This window comes from Pongo pygmaeus, chromosome 17 (assembly GCF_028885625.2).
Source record: "Pongo pygmaeus isolate AG05252 chromosome 17, NHGRI_mPonPyg2-v2.0_pri, whole genome shotgun sequence".
In the NCBI taxonomy this organism is placed as follows: Eukaryota; Metazoa; Chordata; class Mammalia; order Primates; family Hominidae; genus Pongo; species Pongo pygmaeus.
This window is the reverse complement of record NC_072390.2, coordinates 57529295-57550180: the sequence shown is the minus strand read 5'-3', so window position 1 is coordinate 57550180 and position 20886 is coordinate 57529295. Positions and strand designations below refer to the sequence as shown.

The following is a 20886-nucleotide window of genomic DNA, read 5'->3' as shown; positions in this document are numbered from 1 at the left end:
AAAAAAACCGTGGATAAAAGATCTGGCTTTAGTTTCTAGCCAATTCTCATCAAGTCCCTTTGAAGAGGTTTTCTGATCCCAAGAGAAGCTTTTATTTGATATATGTTTCATGTGCTGGGCTTATCTAGAGCTCAGATAATCACACAGAGGAGTTCTCGCCTAGATTACTCAGCGTGCCCCTGGCCTCAGCAGGCTCTTCTTTGGGGCTTTGAGTTTAAATAAACAAACACGAAATCTGAAAGATTCACCTATAATCCTTGGGTCACAGAGCCCTTTTCAGAGTAACTATTCTTATTTCCCTATGAAATTGAAAAACAACCCCATGCATCTTCAAATAAATTGCAAGTGATTCCACAAGATTTCTCTTTTGTGAGAGGAAGATCAGTGAATGTACAAAGAGCAGTGGAATAGAAAATAGAAAAATTGTATGGTTGGCCATATGCTGAATACATTTAGAATGGCTGAGAGTTGCTAAAATCATACTAGATGGAGCACCCTGCAAGTCATACTTTCCACAACTTCTGCCTTCTGGAGCACAGTCATAAGATACGAATTTCCTTGAAGTGGCATTTATGCTCTTATACATTTTGTGATTTTAACATCCCATTGTGTACATGTGTTTATATGTATGTCTCCCACCATTATTTTACAAACCCCTTGAGAGTAAAGACCATGATTGTATGTGCCCACGTGTGTTTTTGTGTGTCTTCTTAGCTCCCGCAGCTAGCAATAATCTGATTTGTGAGAGTTACTCAGCATTACACATTGGAAAAATGCCTCCTATGGTTGATCATTACTACTTTCTACAATAACGGTTTCTGAAAATAATTCATTTGTTTACTTGTGGCTCACAATCAACAGTATGAATAATTATTGAGTTGTGCCAAAATCCGATGATGTTTTAAAAGCTTTTAGCAGTGATTCAGTTTGCTCTTTGCTTATAATATAAATGCTACATAAAACAAAATGTAGATTGCAGCCAGACTCTAGGAGTTTATGACTTCCAATTTCAAGAGGTCTAGCTGTGTTTTACAGATAATGTGTAAAACTGTGTTTTACAGAAGTATAGATATTTAACAGGCTGAGATATGTAGAATAAGATTGGCAAGAATAAGATCATAAATGAATACAATGAAAGAAGAGCCTTAGAGCTTTATCCAGAGCTTCAGGCCCAGATAACTGTTTCTTGATTGTCTTCACTTGAATGAACCACAGACATGACAAAGTCAACATTTCTAAAATTAAACCTGTGGTTATCCTTCTGCCTCCCCTCTTTCAGGAAATGTCATACCCATCTGCCCAGCTTCAAATGCAAGAAATCTGAGAGTTTCTCTTCTACCTTCCTCCTTCCTGTTTTCTCATATGATTAGTCACTAAGTGCTATAGTTTCTACCTTCTAAACATCTTGCAAATCTGTCAACTTTCCTCCAACCCTAATGCCATCATCTTACACATTATTTCTCACCTGAATTACTACATATTTACTTAATCTTCTTTCTGTGCCTCTAGTCTTCCGTCTTGCAATTCACTCACCACATTTCAGCCAGAGTGAGCATTCTAAAATGCACATTTGAAGATGGCATTATAATGAACTCTATGTTTCTTAATAATAATGAACATATTCACCTTTTATTAGTTTTTTTACATGCAAGACACTCTTGTATTTATTACATACAAAATATAAGGTGACTTCCTCATCTTGTATCATTTAATCCTTGCAACAACTCCATCACCCAAACACAAATAATTGTTACCTTTACAAATGAGACATCTACCTTTTAGAGAGGTCAAGTGATTTTCCTAAAATCAGACTGCTAGTAATGCTGTAACCAGGGTTTACACCCAGGCAGTCTGACTTCAGATACCTCATTCAAATACATGACTCTTTTAAATATATTCATAAGTTAATCTTATTTATCGCTTACATTTCATCAACATTTCTCCTCTAAACTCTAGGATTTAGGAACACTGAAATTGTCTAAGTTTTCATTGTTGTTGTTCCTTACTCTTTTCAACATATGGGATTCTGGTTTTCTTTTTTTCTTTTTTTCCTTTTCTCTCTTGCTTCACTTTCTCTTAACTCCTCCTACTCAATTTAGGTGCTACGTCTCCCAGGAAGCATTTCTTTATCTTTCAAGTATAAGTAGGAAGTAATATTCAAATCATACAAAGTATCTTTTCCAATCAAAATGGAATAAAACTAGAAACCAACAATGGAAAGAAAACTGAAAGATTTACAACATGTGGAAATTAAACAACCAATTCTCAAACTACTAATGAGTTCAAGAAGAAATCTCAAGGGAAATTAGAAAATAGACATGCATGAAAATGAAAACACAGCATTCTAAAACTGATGGGATATAGCAAAAGCAGTGCTAAAATGGAAATGTCTAGCTGTAGATGCTTACATTAAAATAGAAGAAAGATCTTGAATTGGGGTACATGATGTCAGCAAGATGGCAGAATAGGAGATCTCCCACTCATATTCCCCCGTAGCAACAATAATTTGACAGCCATTCACAAATGGCTTTGTGGGAACATGGTGGGAGCTTGGGAATCTAGGCAGGAAGTTGTGAAACTCTAGTGGAGTCCCAGACCAAGGATGAAGATTTTGAGAAGGCAGGCCAAAATCCAGGTGGCAGGCTCACTTACTGTTGTCCCAACTACAGACCCAAAGACAACCTGTGGACTCAGCTATATTAAAATTTGGCCTTAACCTTGCCATCATCACTATCTGCTCAGGGTGCTCTCTGTTTTGAGTAACAGGCCCACTGACCTTGGTCCTGGCTGTGTACTATAAAGCAGCCCATGACCTGGATCCCGCACTCTCAGCCATGGTTTGTTCATCCATATGCAAAATTCCTCAACAACATACTAGCAAACTAAATTCAGCAGCACATCAAAAAGCTAATCCATCATGATCAAGTAGGCCTTATCCCTGGAATACAAGTTTGGCTCAACATATACAAATCAATAAGTGTGACTCATTGTATAAATAGAACTAAAAACAAAATCCACATGGTTATTTATCTCAATAGACGCAGAAAAGACTTTTGATAAAATTCTACATCACTTTACGTCACCATCACTAATCAGTAGAGAAATACAAATATAAAACACAATGAGATACCATCTCACACCAGTCAGAGTGGCCATTTAAAAGTCAAAAAAATAGCCAGATGCCAGTGAGGTTGCAGATAAAAGGGAATGCTTACACACTGCTGCTGGGAGTGAAAATCAGTTAAGCCATTGTGGAAAGTGGTGTGGTAATTTCTCAAATAACAAAAAACAGAATTACCATTTAACTCAGCATTAACTCTGTAGATTCCTTTGGCAGGTATGACATTTTAACAATCTGTCAGTCCATAAATATCAAATGCCTTTCAATATTTTGTGCCTTCTTTAATTTCTCTCAGCAACATTTTACCATTTTCATTGTAGAAGTCTTCATATCCTTTGTTAATTCTAAGTATTTCATTAATTTTGATGCCATTTTAAATGAAATTGATTTCTTAATTTTCTCTTCATATTATTATTAGTTGATAGAAATATATCTTATTTTTTCTTATTGACTTTATATTCTACAACTTTGCTGAATTCATTTAGGGTTTGCATGTACGTAATCTTTAGGGTTCTACATATAAGATCATGTTGTCTGTGAACAGAGATAATTTTACTCCTTTTCCAATTGGGATGATTTTATTTTTTCTTCTTGCCTAATTGTTCTGGCTATGACTTCTAGTGCTATGTTAAATAAAGGAGGTGAGAGCAGGGAATCTTGTCTTACTCCTGATCTTCTAATAAAAGCTTTCAGGACTTTACCATTAAGATGATAGGATGCAATTTTGCCCTGCATTGTTAGAAAAGAACGAATAACATTTGTTCCATGTTTTTCTCTAGGTAACATCACTAGGGCACCTCAGATCATAAAATTTTCCTGATGAAAGAGAAATCTACTTGGTTTCACCATAAGCAGAAACACTTTCTCCTACATTTTCCCGAGTTACATCATTTTTCAATCTATATACGTTATTTGAGGAATATTTCTGATTATCTTAGTAACTTACTTAGAAATTCTTCTATATGAAATCTAAAAATTAATAATGCTTTTCCTATCACATTTAAATGTAAATGTTGTCTTGTGTTTTTCAGAAGATGCTTATAAGACCCAGGTCAGGATTGACAATGAGCCAGCTTACTTGGACATCTTGGACACTGCTGGCCAGGTAGGTGATGTTCTTAAACCTCTCCAATCTCTGAGTTTATTTTATGCTTTAGCTTCAAATATATTTACCACAAAGGAGAAGATGACTTTATTCAACCAGAAGAAGAACAAATTTGTGATAACAATCAGGAATTAAATTTTAAAAGAATCAAAATTACCAACCAGAATATTTCCAAATTCCCTCAATTTTCCAAAAATAAAAGAGTCCATGTAGGTGTTATATTGCCAATTAAATTATAACATTTAAAAATACTTTATTATTTTTCCTCAGGTTTGCACAAAACTCTGACGTAGATCCTAATGTGATAATAATTTCTATTAGAGAATTTTAGGTGGATATAAAGAAAGATCTGCTTAGCAAATATGCTCCTGGAACTAAGGCTAAGGAGCCTGATGGAATAAGTGACACAACCAAGATTTAGTATGGTCTACTACATTAGTTTGCAAACCTGTAGGGAAGAAGAAAATGAAGGAGGAGGAGAGAAAGAGAAGTAATTTTTTTGTGATATAAAAATAGAACTAAAATACTATATCACCATTATAAGTAAGTTGTGAGGAAAGGTATAAGATTTAAAATATCTCCATGTCCTAGATATATTTTGAAGAAGGGTGGATATTTTATTTAACTTAATACTTTCAAAATGATTATGTTAAAAATATAAACTCATATATTAAGTGCTGGACATAAACCATATAATTTGATACAAGCACAGGAAAAAGAGAATAAATAAAAAGTTGTTAATACAATATAAGACAAAAAAGAAAGAATAAAAAGGTAACAAGGAAGTATAATATAATATATACATATCAAAATATCAGAAATCAAAATAAATAAATCTCTGTGTCCTAAAATAGGCAAATATTGTCAGTATCATATTGAACAAAAGAATAAAACTAACCTATATTTGGGTTAAAAGAGACAAATGGTACAGAAAAATGGAAAATCAAATAAGGAATTAAAAAGGTAGGCAAAAGTAGCCAAACTCAAAGCAAGTATACCTGTATTAATATAAAGCAAATAGATGTTATACAAAAGTATCATTAAAGTAGAAGTGTCAGTTTGTAAAAAAATCTTCACAGTATTCTAAAATTCTAATCTATAATATTTAAGACAAATGAAGAGAACTGTAAATAATTTACAAATTCAAAATTTTATATAGTAGAAAGTTTTAATGCACCTCTGTTGGTGTTCGATTAAAAGGCTGTATAGTTGTAGAAGATTTGTAAACACATTTAACTTAAATAGAATACTTCAGTCAATACAAAAGTAGACATTGTTTCACATATACATCCTGTTTATAATTTTTTATTGATTTTGGATCAAAATGTAAATAATGTAGTCTGCAAAAGATTGATTATTTGATGTATATAGAATTTTTTGTTGTGGCTTAGAATGTGGCAAATTTTTACAAAATATTTAAGCAAGTCATTACCTCTTATGGGGGAAAGGGGAAAAGTTAAGAAAGGAGGGAAATACAAAGTAGATTTTAACTATACATGTAATGATTCATGTTATATTAGAGTTCTAATATAGGAAATTATTAAGTTGAAAACCTACATCATGTATATACAAATCTTCATTATATTATTTCCCTTTGTACTTAAAGATTTTCATTATTTTAAAACATTGTATTTTTTCATCACTATGTTACTGTTTTTAAAATAACTGCATAATTGGAATATTGATAGTGTACAAGCAACTAGAAATAGGTCATCTCTTTCTATATTTATGAGTTATTTGAAGACTATTTGAAATCTATATATTAACAGATGCATTTGCTTCCAGAAACATTTGAACAATAGACTTATGGGGGTTAGAACTGTTGAAGCCACTGGGAATATATACAATGGAAAAATTATTTCGATTATTTGAAAGGGCTATCTTATCTAAGAGGAAGGGTACTTGTTTTTCAGGGGAAACTACAGATCTAATTGGAAGAACATTGAGTAGGTTAAATTTTACTCATGATAATAGGTGGTTTGTAGCAACTAAAATGCTCAAATTAAAAAAAAATGGCTGCTCTGGGAAATAGCAAATTTTTGTTGTTGGAAACACTCAACTAGAATTATGCTTTGGTAGAAAGTGAAATTTTCATTTATTGAACATTCATTCAGTCTACAGTATTTATGTGGACTTTCCTGGTCCCAAGTGTGGTGCCAATATAATGATGAATAGCCAATATATTTCTCCTTTCTATTGATGTAGACTTGGCTATGTCACTGCTTAGTCCAATGGAATGCAGGCAGATGAAACAATCTGCTAGTCTTGGTCCAAGGTCTTTAGAAGCACTAAGTGTACTTGTGCTACTTCTCAAGAAAAGGGAATGCTGCAGATAGCCCTTGGTCCTCAGTGATTGAGAAAACCTGTGAAAAGACCTAAACCCAACCCAAAGAAAGAAAGAAAGCCCAGTCTACCCACACATGGAACAGATCTGCTACAGATATCACACAGATTTGTGAACTAGAAAAATCATGAACACTAGTTGCTTTAAGACACTAAGTTTGAGGTGGTTTGTCTTGTAGCATTATTGTGGCAATAGCTGAGCAATACAGAATATTAATAGAACATCTTTTAGTTACATATGGCTGGAGATGGAGAATCTTACCTCACTGTGGGTGAAGTGGTAAGTGATGAGAGATAAATCTGAAATTCTATGCTCTAGTAATACTGAGAAACTGGCAAACATACAATTAAAAAGATAAAGCTATTAAATGTTCATATCAATAAAAATTTTTTAAAGCTAGTTTCAACATAGTCAGGAGTACATCAGGCTAAACAGATGATGATATGTTGGCTTTCAAACCATTATTAAATCCTTCCATTCAGGAGGTGGTCTATACAGTTGATTTAACAGAACTTATGTTCCCTGTAGGGAACAGGAGAGAACACCATTGAAATACTTTTAATAATATCACCTTGTTTTCTTTTGGTACTATTAATTTTCAATGTATGTTGAAGTTTACTATCCTTACAACAAATCCAGGAAGTAGACAGAAAAGCAATTATTAATGTCATCACCTAGAATTTGAGTAAAATGTTATACAAAGAAGTAAAGTGGGTGTTTTCTTGGTGGCAGTATTGGAGGCCAAGTCTCAATGTGTTTCATGATTGTGCTTGTAAGAAAGACCAAGTGATATATTTTCCTTGCCCATTGCAAGCTTCATGGCTGACACACTATAACAAAAGACAGAGACATTAACAATAGATAAGCATAATGCTTTATTTAACCAAAGCTTTACATGATGTGGGTGCTTTCCAAAATGAAGACTCAAAGACCCAGGAAAAAATGTGTATTTTTATGCTCAGGTTTGATTAAGAATGAACAGTAGTGCCAAGTATGATTGAATAAAAATGGATATAACCTAATATTAATAAACCATTACCATTGCTAATGGTAATAAACCAAACCATTACCATACCATAAAGGATCAAAAATTCTTTTTGACATTCCTGTGCAATATTCCTTTGCTGTGGGTGTAGGACTGGATACCTGTCAATGAGGGTCTTCAAAAGAGCAGGGGTGGGAGAAGTTCAGATAGACATTTCTGCTTTTGAGGTTTTCTGCATTTCCAGGTACCATATTTTGTTGCAGCATGTCCTACACTTCATCTTACTATACACATAATCTTGCAGTCCCACAATAATCCCATGGCATCACTAAATCTCAGATTATAAAGAACTTGTACCCTAAGCATCTTTCCAGCATTTAATTTTTTTAATACTTAACTCTTCTGCTACATGCTCATTAAGCCTATGATCGATGTCTTCCATTTGTTAAGAATTCTGTTTTAGGAAACAAACAAGCACAGCTTTGGAAAACTTTACTTATTAGAAAGAGTTTTTCTTACAATGAGCTGAGAATTTCTTTATAGTTTCCATCTATTGGTTCCAGATCTATGTCCTGAAAAAAAAATTACTCATTACACACGTGGAAAATGCAAGGCTCATAGAGGTAATGTGATTTATCTAAGGTAGTACAGCAAATTCTTAATCTAGCTGTGTCTAAAATCCATTTACATTTCCGCTCAAGCTCTTTCTTATTTCACTTTTTTTATGGAATAACTTAGCGTTTACCAAGAACTGCAATAAGTCAAGAAAATATAGAGTGAAATAAAATTGAGGCTCTGTCTTCAAAATGCTTGAGGTTTGGGGAAGTGAAGATACACTAAATTAAAAATTGCAGCAAATTATAATAAATACTATGGTAGAAGTGCACAAATTTTGATACTGGGTTTTCTTTGATATCTAAATGATCTAAATAAAAAATTAAAGATAAAGTATTTTAAAAATAATTATAAGTTTAAGTGAAACTCTATCAAAATATATACGTTTATTTAAATTATAAATGTATTGAATAATCCTCATTCTTATTAGAAGCAAAAAAATTAATTCTGCAAATACCTTCGATTTTTTTTTTTTTTTTGAAATGCTAACATATCCAGTCAATTCCATGACCTAACTCTTGCCCCATACCTGGCTTTGGCCTGGATTAAGTCATTCTGGAACAATGGGAAACAGTTGTAGTTTGGTATTAGGTTTAGTTCCTAACCAACTCTGCAGTCAAAGCAAGTCCTGTAGCCAATCTCGTCCTAGTTTACTCATCTGTGAAATGAATAAATTAGACTTGATCTCTAAAGTGTCTTCCAGATATAAAGCCCTGTGATTTCTGAATTACTACTAGCTTAATTTTTATATAATTCTTCTCTGAAAGCTTAAATTGCTTTTTAGCCACAAACAATTTGTTTTTTTCCTTTCTTCCCCAGTTTGTGGCTTATCTTTAAAGAGAATACTTAAGGGCATGACCCCTTCTTTAAGGAATCCTATTATTCTACAAATGGTTGTGGATATTTTAAGGTCCAGAAGAACAAAATGGGCTAGAATTGTTCCCAAACTGGAAATAAAGTTCCAAGTCAAGAGCTTCTATTAGAATGATGTTTAGGACATTTCCTCACTAATTATATTCTAGAATCAATACATGCGTCCAAACTCTCCTGTCCACTTTTACTACATTTTGATAGTTTTGATTATTTGATAGATGCTAACTAACTTACTAAGAGTCGATGCAAGCTTTGTAACATCAAAATCAAAAGGTATGGGAAGGTAGGCTTTAAGAAGATTCCCAATTTTCAAATTCATATATTATCCTTAGGATGTGACACTGAGGAAGTGGAGAGATCGTTACCCTCCTTTTACTACCTCCTCCAATGTACTTCTCCTCACTGCTGCCTACCCAACACTAGACGTGAATACAGGTATCCTGTTACTATAATCTTAAAATGTGTATTCCTTTCACATCCTTTTTAAATCACTCCGTGCTGGTATTACCTAGTCCATCTAGAAGTAAGGCACATTTTTAAAAACTCTAGAAATAAGGCTTAACCTGAAGGACTTGCCATATAGTCAGAAATATATGAGGAAAGGTAAAAGAAAACTTGAAAAAGAACAGTAAAAAATACAGCCAGATATTTAAGTACAAACTGATTTTATAAGCATTGTCATTAGGAGAATCAACAAATACCAGTCCAGCTTTAACTATGAGAAGACAGAGTATGTTTACAACCATACTCACATCCCAAACTGATAGAACTAAGCATACCCTTTGATCTTGGGGAAAATGGGCCAAGTTCATTGTGATCTATTGTTTTGGTTCGGAGATGCTTGAAAACAATTCACTATTAACATTACTGCAAATAGGATTGACATGAATCCTGATTTTCCCAGGACATTCCTAGTTGGTATCTCCTGCTGTATAGCAATTAATGCTTGTTAATTCTTTTGGTAGCATTGAATTTCATTCAAAGGTGTTCCAATTTGAATTAATTTTTATAGTCATCCAAACCACAAACTAGTAGCTTTCCTCCAGTACAGTAGCTCTGCACATACACAGCTATAAAACCAACTATGATTAAACATGCATAGTTGAAATCCAGTCACTATACTGAACAAGACCAGAAAATAAAAACCAAATAAAAATGATTTTAGTAGCCCAAGCAAATGTCAAGAAAATCCATAAAATAAAATTCATACATTGTTTATAAACTCTCTCATGACAAGGGAAACTATCATGTTCTCGTTCTGAGTCTATTTGATATTAGTGTCAGATATAACATGCTGATTATCTAAATTTTAAGAACTAAAACTGGGTTTCTAGAAGCAAATATTTTAATAGTAAAATAAACTGACAACTTATAGAAAAAAGATGAAATTATTTTAAAATGTAAGATAAAACTTAAAAATTATTTTATAAATATGCAAGTCTGGGATCATTTGCTCTAAATGCAAGCAGCTAGGTATAATAATAAAATTAATAAATAACACTATTAAACTATCAATGTATTAAGAATTATGATTTGGATTTTTTGCTAAAGAAGGCACAAAGTGCAAAATTTTAGAAAAACTTTTGGCCAGGTGCGGTGGCTCACGCCTGTAATCCCAGCACTCTGGGAGGCCGAGATGGGTGGATCATGAGGTCGGGAGATCGAGACCATCCTGGCTAACACGGTGAAACCCTGTCTCTACTAAAAATATAAAAAAAAAAAAGCAAAAAAAAACCAACAAATTAGCCAGTCGTGGTGGCGGGCGTCTGTAATCCTGGCTACTCGGGAGGCTGAGGGAGGAGAATGGTGTGAACCTGGGAGGCGGAGCTTTCAGTGAGTCGAGATGGCACCACTGCACTCCAGCCTGGGCGACAGAGAGAGACTCTGTCTCAAAACAACAACAACCACCTTTTACAAGATGACCATTTCTACAGTATGTTTTAAGGGTAAGTATCTGTACTGACTCATGAAAAAAAATTATCTAGACGATCAACTGTAAAAGATATACAAAAGATTTATAGAAGCCAATCACAATGTTCTTAGTATTTCCCTGTATTTAAGAGGCAACTATGTTTCCTCTTATAAGTGAAGATATATATATATAAAGAAATATATCATAAAGGATCTATTTCTTTATATCCTTTATGATATTTTGCACAAAAAGTTTTTTCTTCCCTAATTCTAAACATTAGGAGTATTTATTTTCAGGTTTTCCTTGATTTACATGGTGCATATATTGATCAGTTGGGAAAGGATTTAGATTATATAAATGAATGACAATATTGCATTCTATTTAGTATTTATATGAATGATCACATTAGTGAGGACATTAGGTTTAGCCCATACTGCTTGCCATAACTACGGTACAGTTGTATCATGAAGCAGAGGCACAGTTAAGAATAAGACTTAATAAAAATGAAAGAAGCATATAGATCATATATATATATGTCTATATGTGTCTATCTGACATTCTCAACATGATTAATTGAACATACACAGATTTATAATGCCCCAATTGATCGTTCCATATTGATACAAAACAAACAAAATCACGGTAGTCCCTGACCTTGAAGAACTTACACTTTCATTTTTGTACATATTGAGAAAGAATTTAGACTCAAAACTGAAGAAAGAAGTGTCATATTTCATTACTACGTATTTTATCATATCACCTCTTTAGCTTTCTCTCATAGTGAATGTTTTTATAAAAATATGCTTTATGAACCTAATTGCTCATCAGTATGATATGTAGAATATTTAGATTTATATTTATCATTTATATTTTTAGCTGAAACTTCACAATTTCAATACTAAATTTGCCAAATTAAAAAATATATATATACTTGGCATAAAAGTACTACATAAAATGACTACCAAGATTCTCTAAAGTATACTTTTGATAGAAATAGCCAAAAAACAGAATGTCATTCAATGATCTCTCAACATTCATTTCTTAGCTTACTGGTCACCATTAATTCAAAGAGTTTCCTTCAGTATTTCATTTTTGTGTTGGACAATGAAAGAACTTTGCATCCTATAATTACTGCTGGGCCACTGTGCCAACAGAAATTTCACTCAGGATAGTTCTTGGGAGAAACTCTGAAGTCAATTTACAAAGGTTTCTACTTAATGTCCATGAAAATTTCTATAATTATGAATATAAAAAATTAGAAGGAGCTTCAGGAGGTCACATATTTCAGTCTCTTCAGTTTACTAATAAAGACACTGGGGCTCAGAAGAGGTTAAGTGGCTTATCCAAGGTCACATGGCTTCTAAATGACAAAGCTGGAGTGATCCTAGCATTATGCTCATGAATCATTTCTGAAATCCTACAGTGATATGGCTGTATTATCTCTTCTAAAAGCTGTTTCTGTGAAGGTGTGTAAGAATGGACTATCTGAGTGGTAGTGCTTGCTATTCATGTTTCACTTTTTGACAATATCAGTGATATAATTAAAGGACACTTAGTTGGAAACTTTGAGCAATGAACCAAATACTCAGGTTGGTAAAATCATGGAAGAATTCTGGGAAAAAAAAAAAGCCATCAGTACACGTTTGTTTACCACCATATTTTTATATTTTTATATTTCTTTATATCCTTTATGATATTTTGCACAAAAAGTTTTTTCTTCCCTAATTCTAAACATTAGGAGTATTTATTTTCAGGTTTTCCTTGATTTACATGGTGCATATATTGATCAGTTGGGAAAGGATTTAGATTATATAAATGAATGACAATATTGCATTCTGTTTTGTATCTATATGAATTATCACATTAGTGAGGACATTAGGTTTAGTCCATACTGCTTGCCATAACAACAGTACAGTTGTATCATGAAGCAGAGGCACAGTGAAGAATAAGACTTAATAAAAATGAATGAAGCATATAGATCATATGACCTCTTTTTTTCACATCTGACTCAAATGGGATGTGTAGCATTAGGTAAGACAAAATATTTCTTGTGTCTGTGATTCACTTTCTTCCCATTCTTAAAACAAAGAGTTAAACATTATTTAAAGGATTTTGTGCTCTAACATTCTATCATTCTCAAAACTGGTTTGTTCATTCATTTAACAGTGAACTATTCAGTATTGGACATGGATCATGTTCTCTGAACATTACTGATAGCTATGACAGATTCAAACAAATTTAAACATTTTTTCCTGCCTTCATGACATTTGCAACATAGCCAAGATGTACCAGTTGATTAAGAGAAAATGTCATTAATGTGTTGTTAAGGTACCTCTCAGTTAAGTTTTAAGAATGAGAATCAACTGTTTTTGCTGAAGCAAAATGGTAACCAGAGAAGGATAAATCAGGAGGGCTTCTCCCAAAAAGCTTAATATTGCTGAAGAAGTATATTTATACGCACAACCTCCAAACTACTAGTCTATTAAAAGAAAAACACATGAAAAGTGATGCCTACCATTACAAGTCTTCTAGGAATAGGACATTGTCAGTCACGAAAAATGATGAGACAAATCATTTTAGGAGGTTTATTTGCCAAAGTTAAGGATGCACACCCTGGAGACAGGTTTATGCCTTTCTCTGAAGATGATTTTGAGGCTCCAAATTTAAAGGAGAAAGGGCAGGATATTGAGAAGTACACAATTTTTATGTATGTGGGAGTAGGAAAACATAGTCGTTCATGCCTTTGTCTGGCTCAGTAGTGAATCTGCATTTTTACATAAGATAACATAGACAAAATTGGGCAGGGGAACAATCAAATAGGCATCGCGTCAGGTGGGGGTGGAGTAGTGACTGCACCTGTAAAGATAAGCTATCAATTTACATTGTCATGGTGTAATTTTAATAGAAACACTTTAGGGTAAAAATCTTGGAGCTCACTAGGAATTTCCTTGTGGGCAAAATACGGGGGAGGCATGTTGCTTTTCGTCTAGTAGCTATCTTATTTAGGAACCAAAAGTGGGAGGAAGATTTGCCTGACCCAGTTCCCAGTTTAACTTTTCCCTTTGGCTTAATGAGTTTGAGGCCTGAAGATGGATTGATTGATGGATTTTATTATTATTATGTTTATTTATTATTATTATTTTTTGAGATGGAGTCTCCACCTGTTGCCCAGGCTGGAGTGCAATGGCACGATCTCGGCTCCCAGGTTCAAGCAATTATCCTGCCTCATCCTCCCAAGTAGCTGAAATTACAGGTGCACATCACCACGCCCAGCTAATTTTTTGTATTTTTAGTAGAGATGGAGTTTCACCATGTTGGCCAGGCTGGTCTCGAACTCCTGACCTCTTGATCCACCCACTTCGGCCTCCCAAAGTGCTGGGATTACAGGTGTGAGTCATCATGCCCAGCCTCTTATTATTTTTTAATACAGATTCTCACTCTATTGCCCAGGCTGGAGTGCAGTGGCGCAATATCAGCTCACTGCAACCTCCACCTCCTGGGTTCAAGTGATTCTCCTGTCCCAGCTTCCCTAGTAGCTGGGATTACAGGTGCCTGCCACCATGTTCAGCTAATTTTTGTATTTTTTTTAGTAGAGGTTGGGTTTCACCATGTTGACCAGGCTGATTTCAAACTCCTGACCTCAAGCGATCAGCCCTCCTTGGCCTCGCAAAGTGCAGGGATTACAGGTATGAGCCACCATGCCCAGCCAGGATTTATTTTCCTTTCACAACATTTTGATGACAAAGCCAAACAAGGGTATTATAAAAACGTTTCCTTCTTTTTTTCCCCATGAATATAGCAATATTATGATGTTAAAACTTTTTCAGTGTTCTTTTAGAAAGATAGTCAAAGAGTAAGAGGGATTCCTTAAGCCTTGAATGAGTTTCAAGAACCCAGTTTTCCATTTATTTTCTTCTAAATATTGTCTTGACCCCTCATGGATTTCCAGATATGCTGGATGTTCCCATGTCACTGTCTGTGCCTGGGGTCTTGCTAGCTATATTGTAGGTGGTTCTTAATTAGGTAACTATTTTCAATCAATTGTAGAAGAAAATAATATATCCTGGATTTTTCTGGTTCAAGACTATTGATAAGCTTATTTTCTATTAAACATATTCTTATTCCTAAGAATCTTCAAAGGCCCTGGAAAATAAATATGTTGCATTTCATCTGAAAATCAGGAAAAGATGGTATTTGGGGAACCAAACCTCTCCATTAGAAATCAATTCTGCCATTAGGCAGCAGAGATGCTTAAATGCTTCTATTCAAGGAACGTGGATTATTCCTTGCAACATGGATAGGTAAATAGCATGCTGATTTTGACTTTAATGAGCAACTGGAGACACACTGTGACCAAAAGAGTTGGAAAACATATCGTCTCAGAGCCATTAAGTGCCCTCAAAAGTAGGTAAAAAATGTCTTCTGATCAATAGAATTTGACGAGGAGCCACTTTATATAGGATTGTCCTGGAGACCATTTGTTAAGTTTATTTGTATAGTAGCATCCTGTGAATTTTGAGTTCTATTTAATGCAAATGAAAATGATAATGACCATCTCATTCAGAGACTACTCACAGAAATAGGGGGTCTATGTTAGTATGACGGTTTGAAACTAAATGGAGTCCCTCCACTAAGCTAATAAGTATCTTTGATATCACTAAGAAATCAAAATACACGTTTTTCCTGCCAGGCTCCTAAGCCAAAAATTTTGCATCCTGCTTTCTACTTTGAAGCAAAGCTGTTTGACTCTCAAAGCCTGTTCAGATAAACACACTTTCATTCCCTAAACACACGTCTGTGAGTGGTTCTGGCAGTTATGTAGGATCTTTCAGCTTATTATCTGAAAATGCTATTCTCTCATCTTGAATCAATTCAAGTTTCAAATGAAAGTTAAAATATAATCTTATCTAATGGGAATTAAAAATGCATTTTCATCAGCAATATTTTAATGGGCTTATAAACTCGTGCCCTCAAAGGATAAAAATAGTTTTAAAACCATTTTAAATGGATTTCCTCTTCCCGTTTTTTAAATTGTTTTCTCGCTGTCCTGCTATAATACAGAAAAGCTCCATTTATAGTAAAATGCAAAGTGCTATTACTTTTATTTGCAGATATGCAACTTTGATTTTAAAATAAAGTTTCTATCCCAGGAAATCCAAAGTTCTTTCTGGTAGAATGGTTGACTATTTTATATCAGGCAGATTTCATGTGTAAGTATGGTAGCAGTCTGCTTTTGTAGCTACCAGTGCTTTCACCCCTAAACATTTCTCTCCTTTATTCTCACCTCTGAAATTTACAGAAAAGATGTTGTGTTATGGAGCAATAAAAAATAGGCAAGACATGGGTGAGATAGGTGAGATGCAGCCAAACATCATCTGCTTATTAAAGTACAGAAAGTCAATAGAATCAATATATTTATAAAGACTCTACGAGTGTGCCATGGAAAATGCGTACTCTCACTCTCCTCTGAGAGAATACCACTTTGGGAGGTTGTTCCACTAATTGATATTAGAATGACAGATGATTCCATGTTAGTAGTTGTGGTGGTTAAAGAAAAATTATTGCTGTTTTCATAGGGCTCTGCTGAGACCATAGAAACTGTAGCCTAAATAGCAACACACCCAGTGGCTCAAGGGATCTGATTATAAAATTTAACTATGAAGTCAACTCACTAATAGGGGTCACACATCTTCACAATGAATCAATGTGATTATTTTACACCTGCGCAGCTGTTCTCTTGACTTGGTCTTTAGGTGCCATGTATACGCCTACCTTGATTTTACACTCCTACCTTGATTTTACACTCTAGTTCAGAGAAATGTGTGGTTACAAGTGAAAGCCAGTTATCAGAGGATAGTACTAGAGTAAGCTTTGCCAAATAGCTCTAGCTGAGTCTTGATAAGAGTCCACAGTCTGAGTGTAATCATATTTGGAATTCAGTATTCCTGTGTTAAACCTGAGTTGATGTGTCCTGCAATAAGATATCCAGCTTTGCTGTCCAATCTTTGTCAAAACTCTACTTCTGGAGTAACTGGTAACAACTTCAATGGTATTTCTAATCAGATATTTATTAAACTCAGAGATGAAAGGACAATGTATAATTTGTCACTTCAGAAAAAAAACTGAAGTTGTTGGATTGCTTTTACAGTAGAAGATTAGGATACATATGAGCTGGGTGTATAGTGACTATAACATTTATTATTTTCAACTTTTTATTCTTTTATGTACGAACCCTGTAAACCAGAATGACTTTTAAAATAATTCCCCTCTGTTTATCCCAGATATAATAGTTTTGAAATATGCCACCACATCCTTAATTTTACAAAGTAGACACTCCAAGACACAAAGGGGAACATTATAAACATAAATAATAAGCAAAAAATAAAAAAATTAGCCATTAAAATAAACCTTAGAAGAAAGGTGATTGATTAAAAGTATACAAACACATAATGTTTTGAGAGGCTTGTTTTGTAACAGGAAGACAATTTTTCCCCTATCTTGAGGAAGTGATGAGTATACCTTCTTCATAAAAAAGCAAACAAACAATGCTAGTCAATATATTTGCTGATAACAAACTGTATATAATCTTGCTGTGTTTATGCTAGCCTACATTATTGATGTAGGTCCTGTTAATAAAATGTAGTTAGGAAATATCTTTAGAGTTTATAAATATTGTTGGCTTCAACCTTCGGCTTGGACGCATGATCATTGAGGAGTACTGGTAAAAACACTGGCAGGGCTGGGTGCAGTGGCTCACGCTTGTTTGTAATCCCAGCACTTTGGGAGGCCGAGGTGGGTGGATCACCTGAGGTCAAGAGTTCAATACCAGCCTGGCCAACATGGTGAAACCCCGTCTCTACTAAAAATACAAAAATTAGCTGAATATGGTGGTGGACACCTGTAATCCCAGCTACTCAGGAGGCGGAGGCAGGAAAATTGCTTAAACCTAGAAAGCAGAGGTTGCGGTGAGCCGAGATCGTGCCACTGCACTGCACTCCAGCCTTGGCAACAGAGTGAGACTCCATCTAAAAAAACAAAAACAAAAACAAAAACAAACAGACAAACAAAAAAACATTATCAGGACCTCAATCCTCAAAGAATTGCTTCCAAATCTTCTCAAGTTTACATACTCTGTAGAGGTTTTGACCGTGAAAATATGTTTATAATGTTAGGTAATGTAGACTTCTGTGACAATTCCTTAACTCTCTTCTAAGATGATGCTGAGAAAAGTAGCCCTTTATGAAGATCCTGTGTCCTTGGGAATCTACCACAGAAGAGTGAAGCTTGAACAGTGCTAAGACATTTCAATTAATCTATAGAGTTGAAATTTCTGACTATTTGTAATTGATTATATAATTTACTTTTTAAAAATATCCTCTTTTACCTCAGTATTTGTTTGGTAGCATACATAATCTCATTCATCTTTTCTTGGAATTTTACCCATACTACGTTTACTTCAGTTAAGACGTACCAACTCGTGGCTTCTCCACATGCCTGTTCATCTCCCTAGTCATCATCTCAGAAATATCTCAAGTTTAGGCATATAATAAATGGCTGCATTATTTTACATAAGCTATTATGTCCTCACCAGGCTGTTGATCCTCTATGGGACAGATAAGCCTCTAAGCAATGGTTCATAGTGCAATTAAATTATGAACTTTTATTAATGCTACAGTTTTATCATATGAATTAGTCTAAATGGAGTACAGTGGCTTAAATCTGACAAATGACTGGTCCCCAGAGCCTGTTAGGAGAATAGTAACATACTAGCCTGGGCCCTCCATTCCATTTATTTCAAGATTGAATGGAAGTCTTTTAACATGTAAATTGAAAAAGGAGAAAGATAAATGAATATTTTCAATAAGTGAGAAAACTGTCTTTTTAAAGTTAGTATCTGTTTAGGATCTAGAGTGGAAGATGTAACTGTTTAATTGTAGAATTTAAGAGTGATAGTATAGTAGTTGTTAAACTTATTATATATACTGTAATTCCTGAAATCAGTAAATAAATTTTACCTTAATTTTTAAAGAAGTCTTATAAAAAAGCATTTTTGTTGTCTTAAAATAACTGTTTTAATATTGGCAATGTCCCTACAGTTTTTGTATCTAGCAATTAAAATGTCAAATAATAAGACTTCAAATTATTTTGTAAGCAATAGAAATAGTTAATATAGTCAGCAAACTTTTATTAAGAGCCTACAATGTTTACATATGAAGCTGGACACAAGAAAGTGTAGGAACAAGGCAGAGATGGAGTCCCTTCATGAAGTGTGGTCTAGTGCAAAAGACAGACGTAAAACTAAACTATTTCATACAATTGCAACTGTGCGTAGGGAACCTTGCATAATATGGAGGGTTAAGGTCAATGAAGGCTTTAAGACATGATCTTGAGTTCAGGAGGCAGATAGGGGAGGAAATAAAAACTATTGTTGGCATGAAAACTGACATATTGGTACGTCTGTAGCAGGAGAGAGGATAGCAAGTTTGTAAATTGAGAGATGCCCAGTACTGCTCAGACAGGGAGCATGTCAGGCACCATGTGCCAAAATATGGCTAAGCAGGTCAGTCTAATTATACCAAGCCAGGTTAATCAGTCTGAATTTTGTTCCAGGAGTAATGAGATGTCACTGATGGAGAGTAATAAAAGTGGGGTTGTCTTTTTAAATGTTCACCCTGGAATAGCATAGAGAAAGAACTGTAAAGAGACAATACATGTAGGAAGATTATTAAAAGGCCTTTACAGAATTTCAGGCAAAGGATGGTAGCCTGGCTCTGTGAATGGACAGAGGGGGCACGTTCCAGAGTCATTTCAGATGTAGAGATAGGATTTAGGGAAATGTTCCGGAGTTGCGCTTGGCAGTATTGATGGTCTGGGCATGGTCTGACATTTTAGTATTTTTCATGATCAAATTCTATATTGTATTTTATCATTCTTTTGCCTCTTCCCAACAGATTCCTATCAAGCTTGTCCTCATCTCATCATTTTGTTATTAAAAACATTGTTCCCCAAATTTCAAAAGCACCCCTAGTTTATGTCCCATTAGTATGAAGTGTATTATCATATTAGCTAATTCGTGGCTGCCTGAAGCTTCTATACTAATCAGAATTGATATCATTCTTATCCCAGTACCTGGAGCCAGCTAGAAGTACATTTCTAGCTGCTGAATGCATGTGTAGGCACCAGAAGGGTATATATCTTGGTCAATAATTTTTAATATATTTTGTAACATAACAGATCAAGACCCTACATTTTATATAGAACAATAGATAAGAATTGCTGGGATGCTAATGCAAAATTACATTTTAAAACAGAAATCCATATCTAGCAAATTTGTAAACTTTGGACATTTCCAAATTGCTGATCTTGAAATGGTCTTGATAAGAAACCAATTTTTATAGACTGTTTCTTGCCTTGCCAAAGGTGAGCAATCCATGGCTCCCCAAGCCTGTGATACCTCACTCTGTTCTTATCAGCTGTTACAGTAGGAACTCTTTTAACCAACCTCCTCTTTAACTCATCCACCAAGTTAACCAGTGGTCCCTGCTTCCTCTCAAAATCTTCATGATCAATGTCTCAAATTTTCTAAATCCTGGCAGCAAGATTGCACTCTGCTATACCTGAACTGAAGCTCTCTCCAACATGTATATGAAGAGTCAGTAATGTTTTCTTCCAAACCAGTTTCTACCAGTTGTACATAATTTTTAGTTTAAGTAAATTATTAATTAATGAATCAATTAATTAGTTAATTAATTTTTTGAGAAGTCTCACTCTGTTGCCTAGGCTGGAGTGCAGTGGCACAATTTCAGCTCACTGCAACCTCCACCTCCTGGGTTCAAGCGATTCTCCTGCCTCACCCTCCCAAGCAGCTGGTATTACAGGTGCATGCCACCACACCTGGCTAATTTTTGCATTTTTAGAAGAGACAGGGTTT

At 34.5% G+C, this 20886-nt stretch overlaps 1 protein-coding gene across 1 annotated transcript in view; it reads left to right on the top strand.

Annotated features, from left to right (window-relative positions):
* The window catches only part of RIT2 (Ras like without CAAX 2), a 384646-nt gene that overhangs the window by 139215 nt on the left and 224545 nt on the right, over positions 1-20886 (top strand). Inside the window, exon 3 of the mRNA XM_054460870.2 lies at positions 4153-4226. Within this exon, the coding sequence (XP_054316845.1) occupies positions 4153-4226 (74 nt within the window). The remainder of the gene's footprint in view (positions 1-4152; positions 4227-20886) is intronic.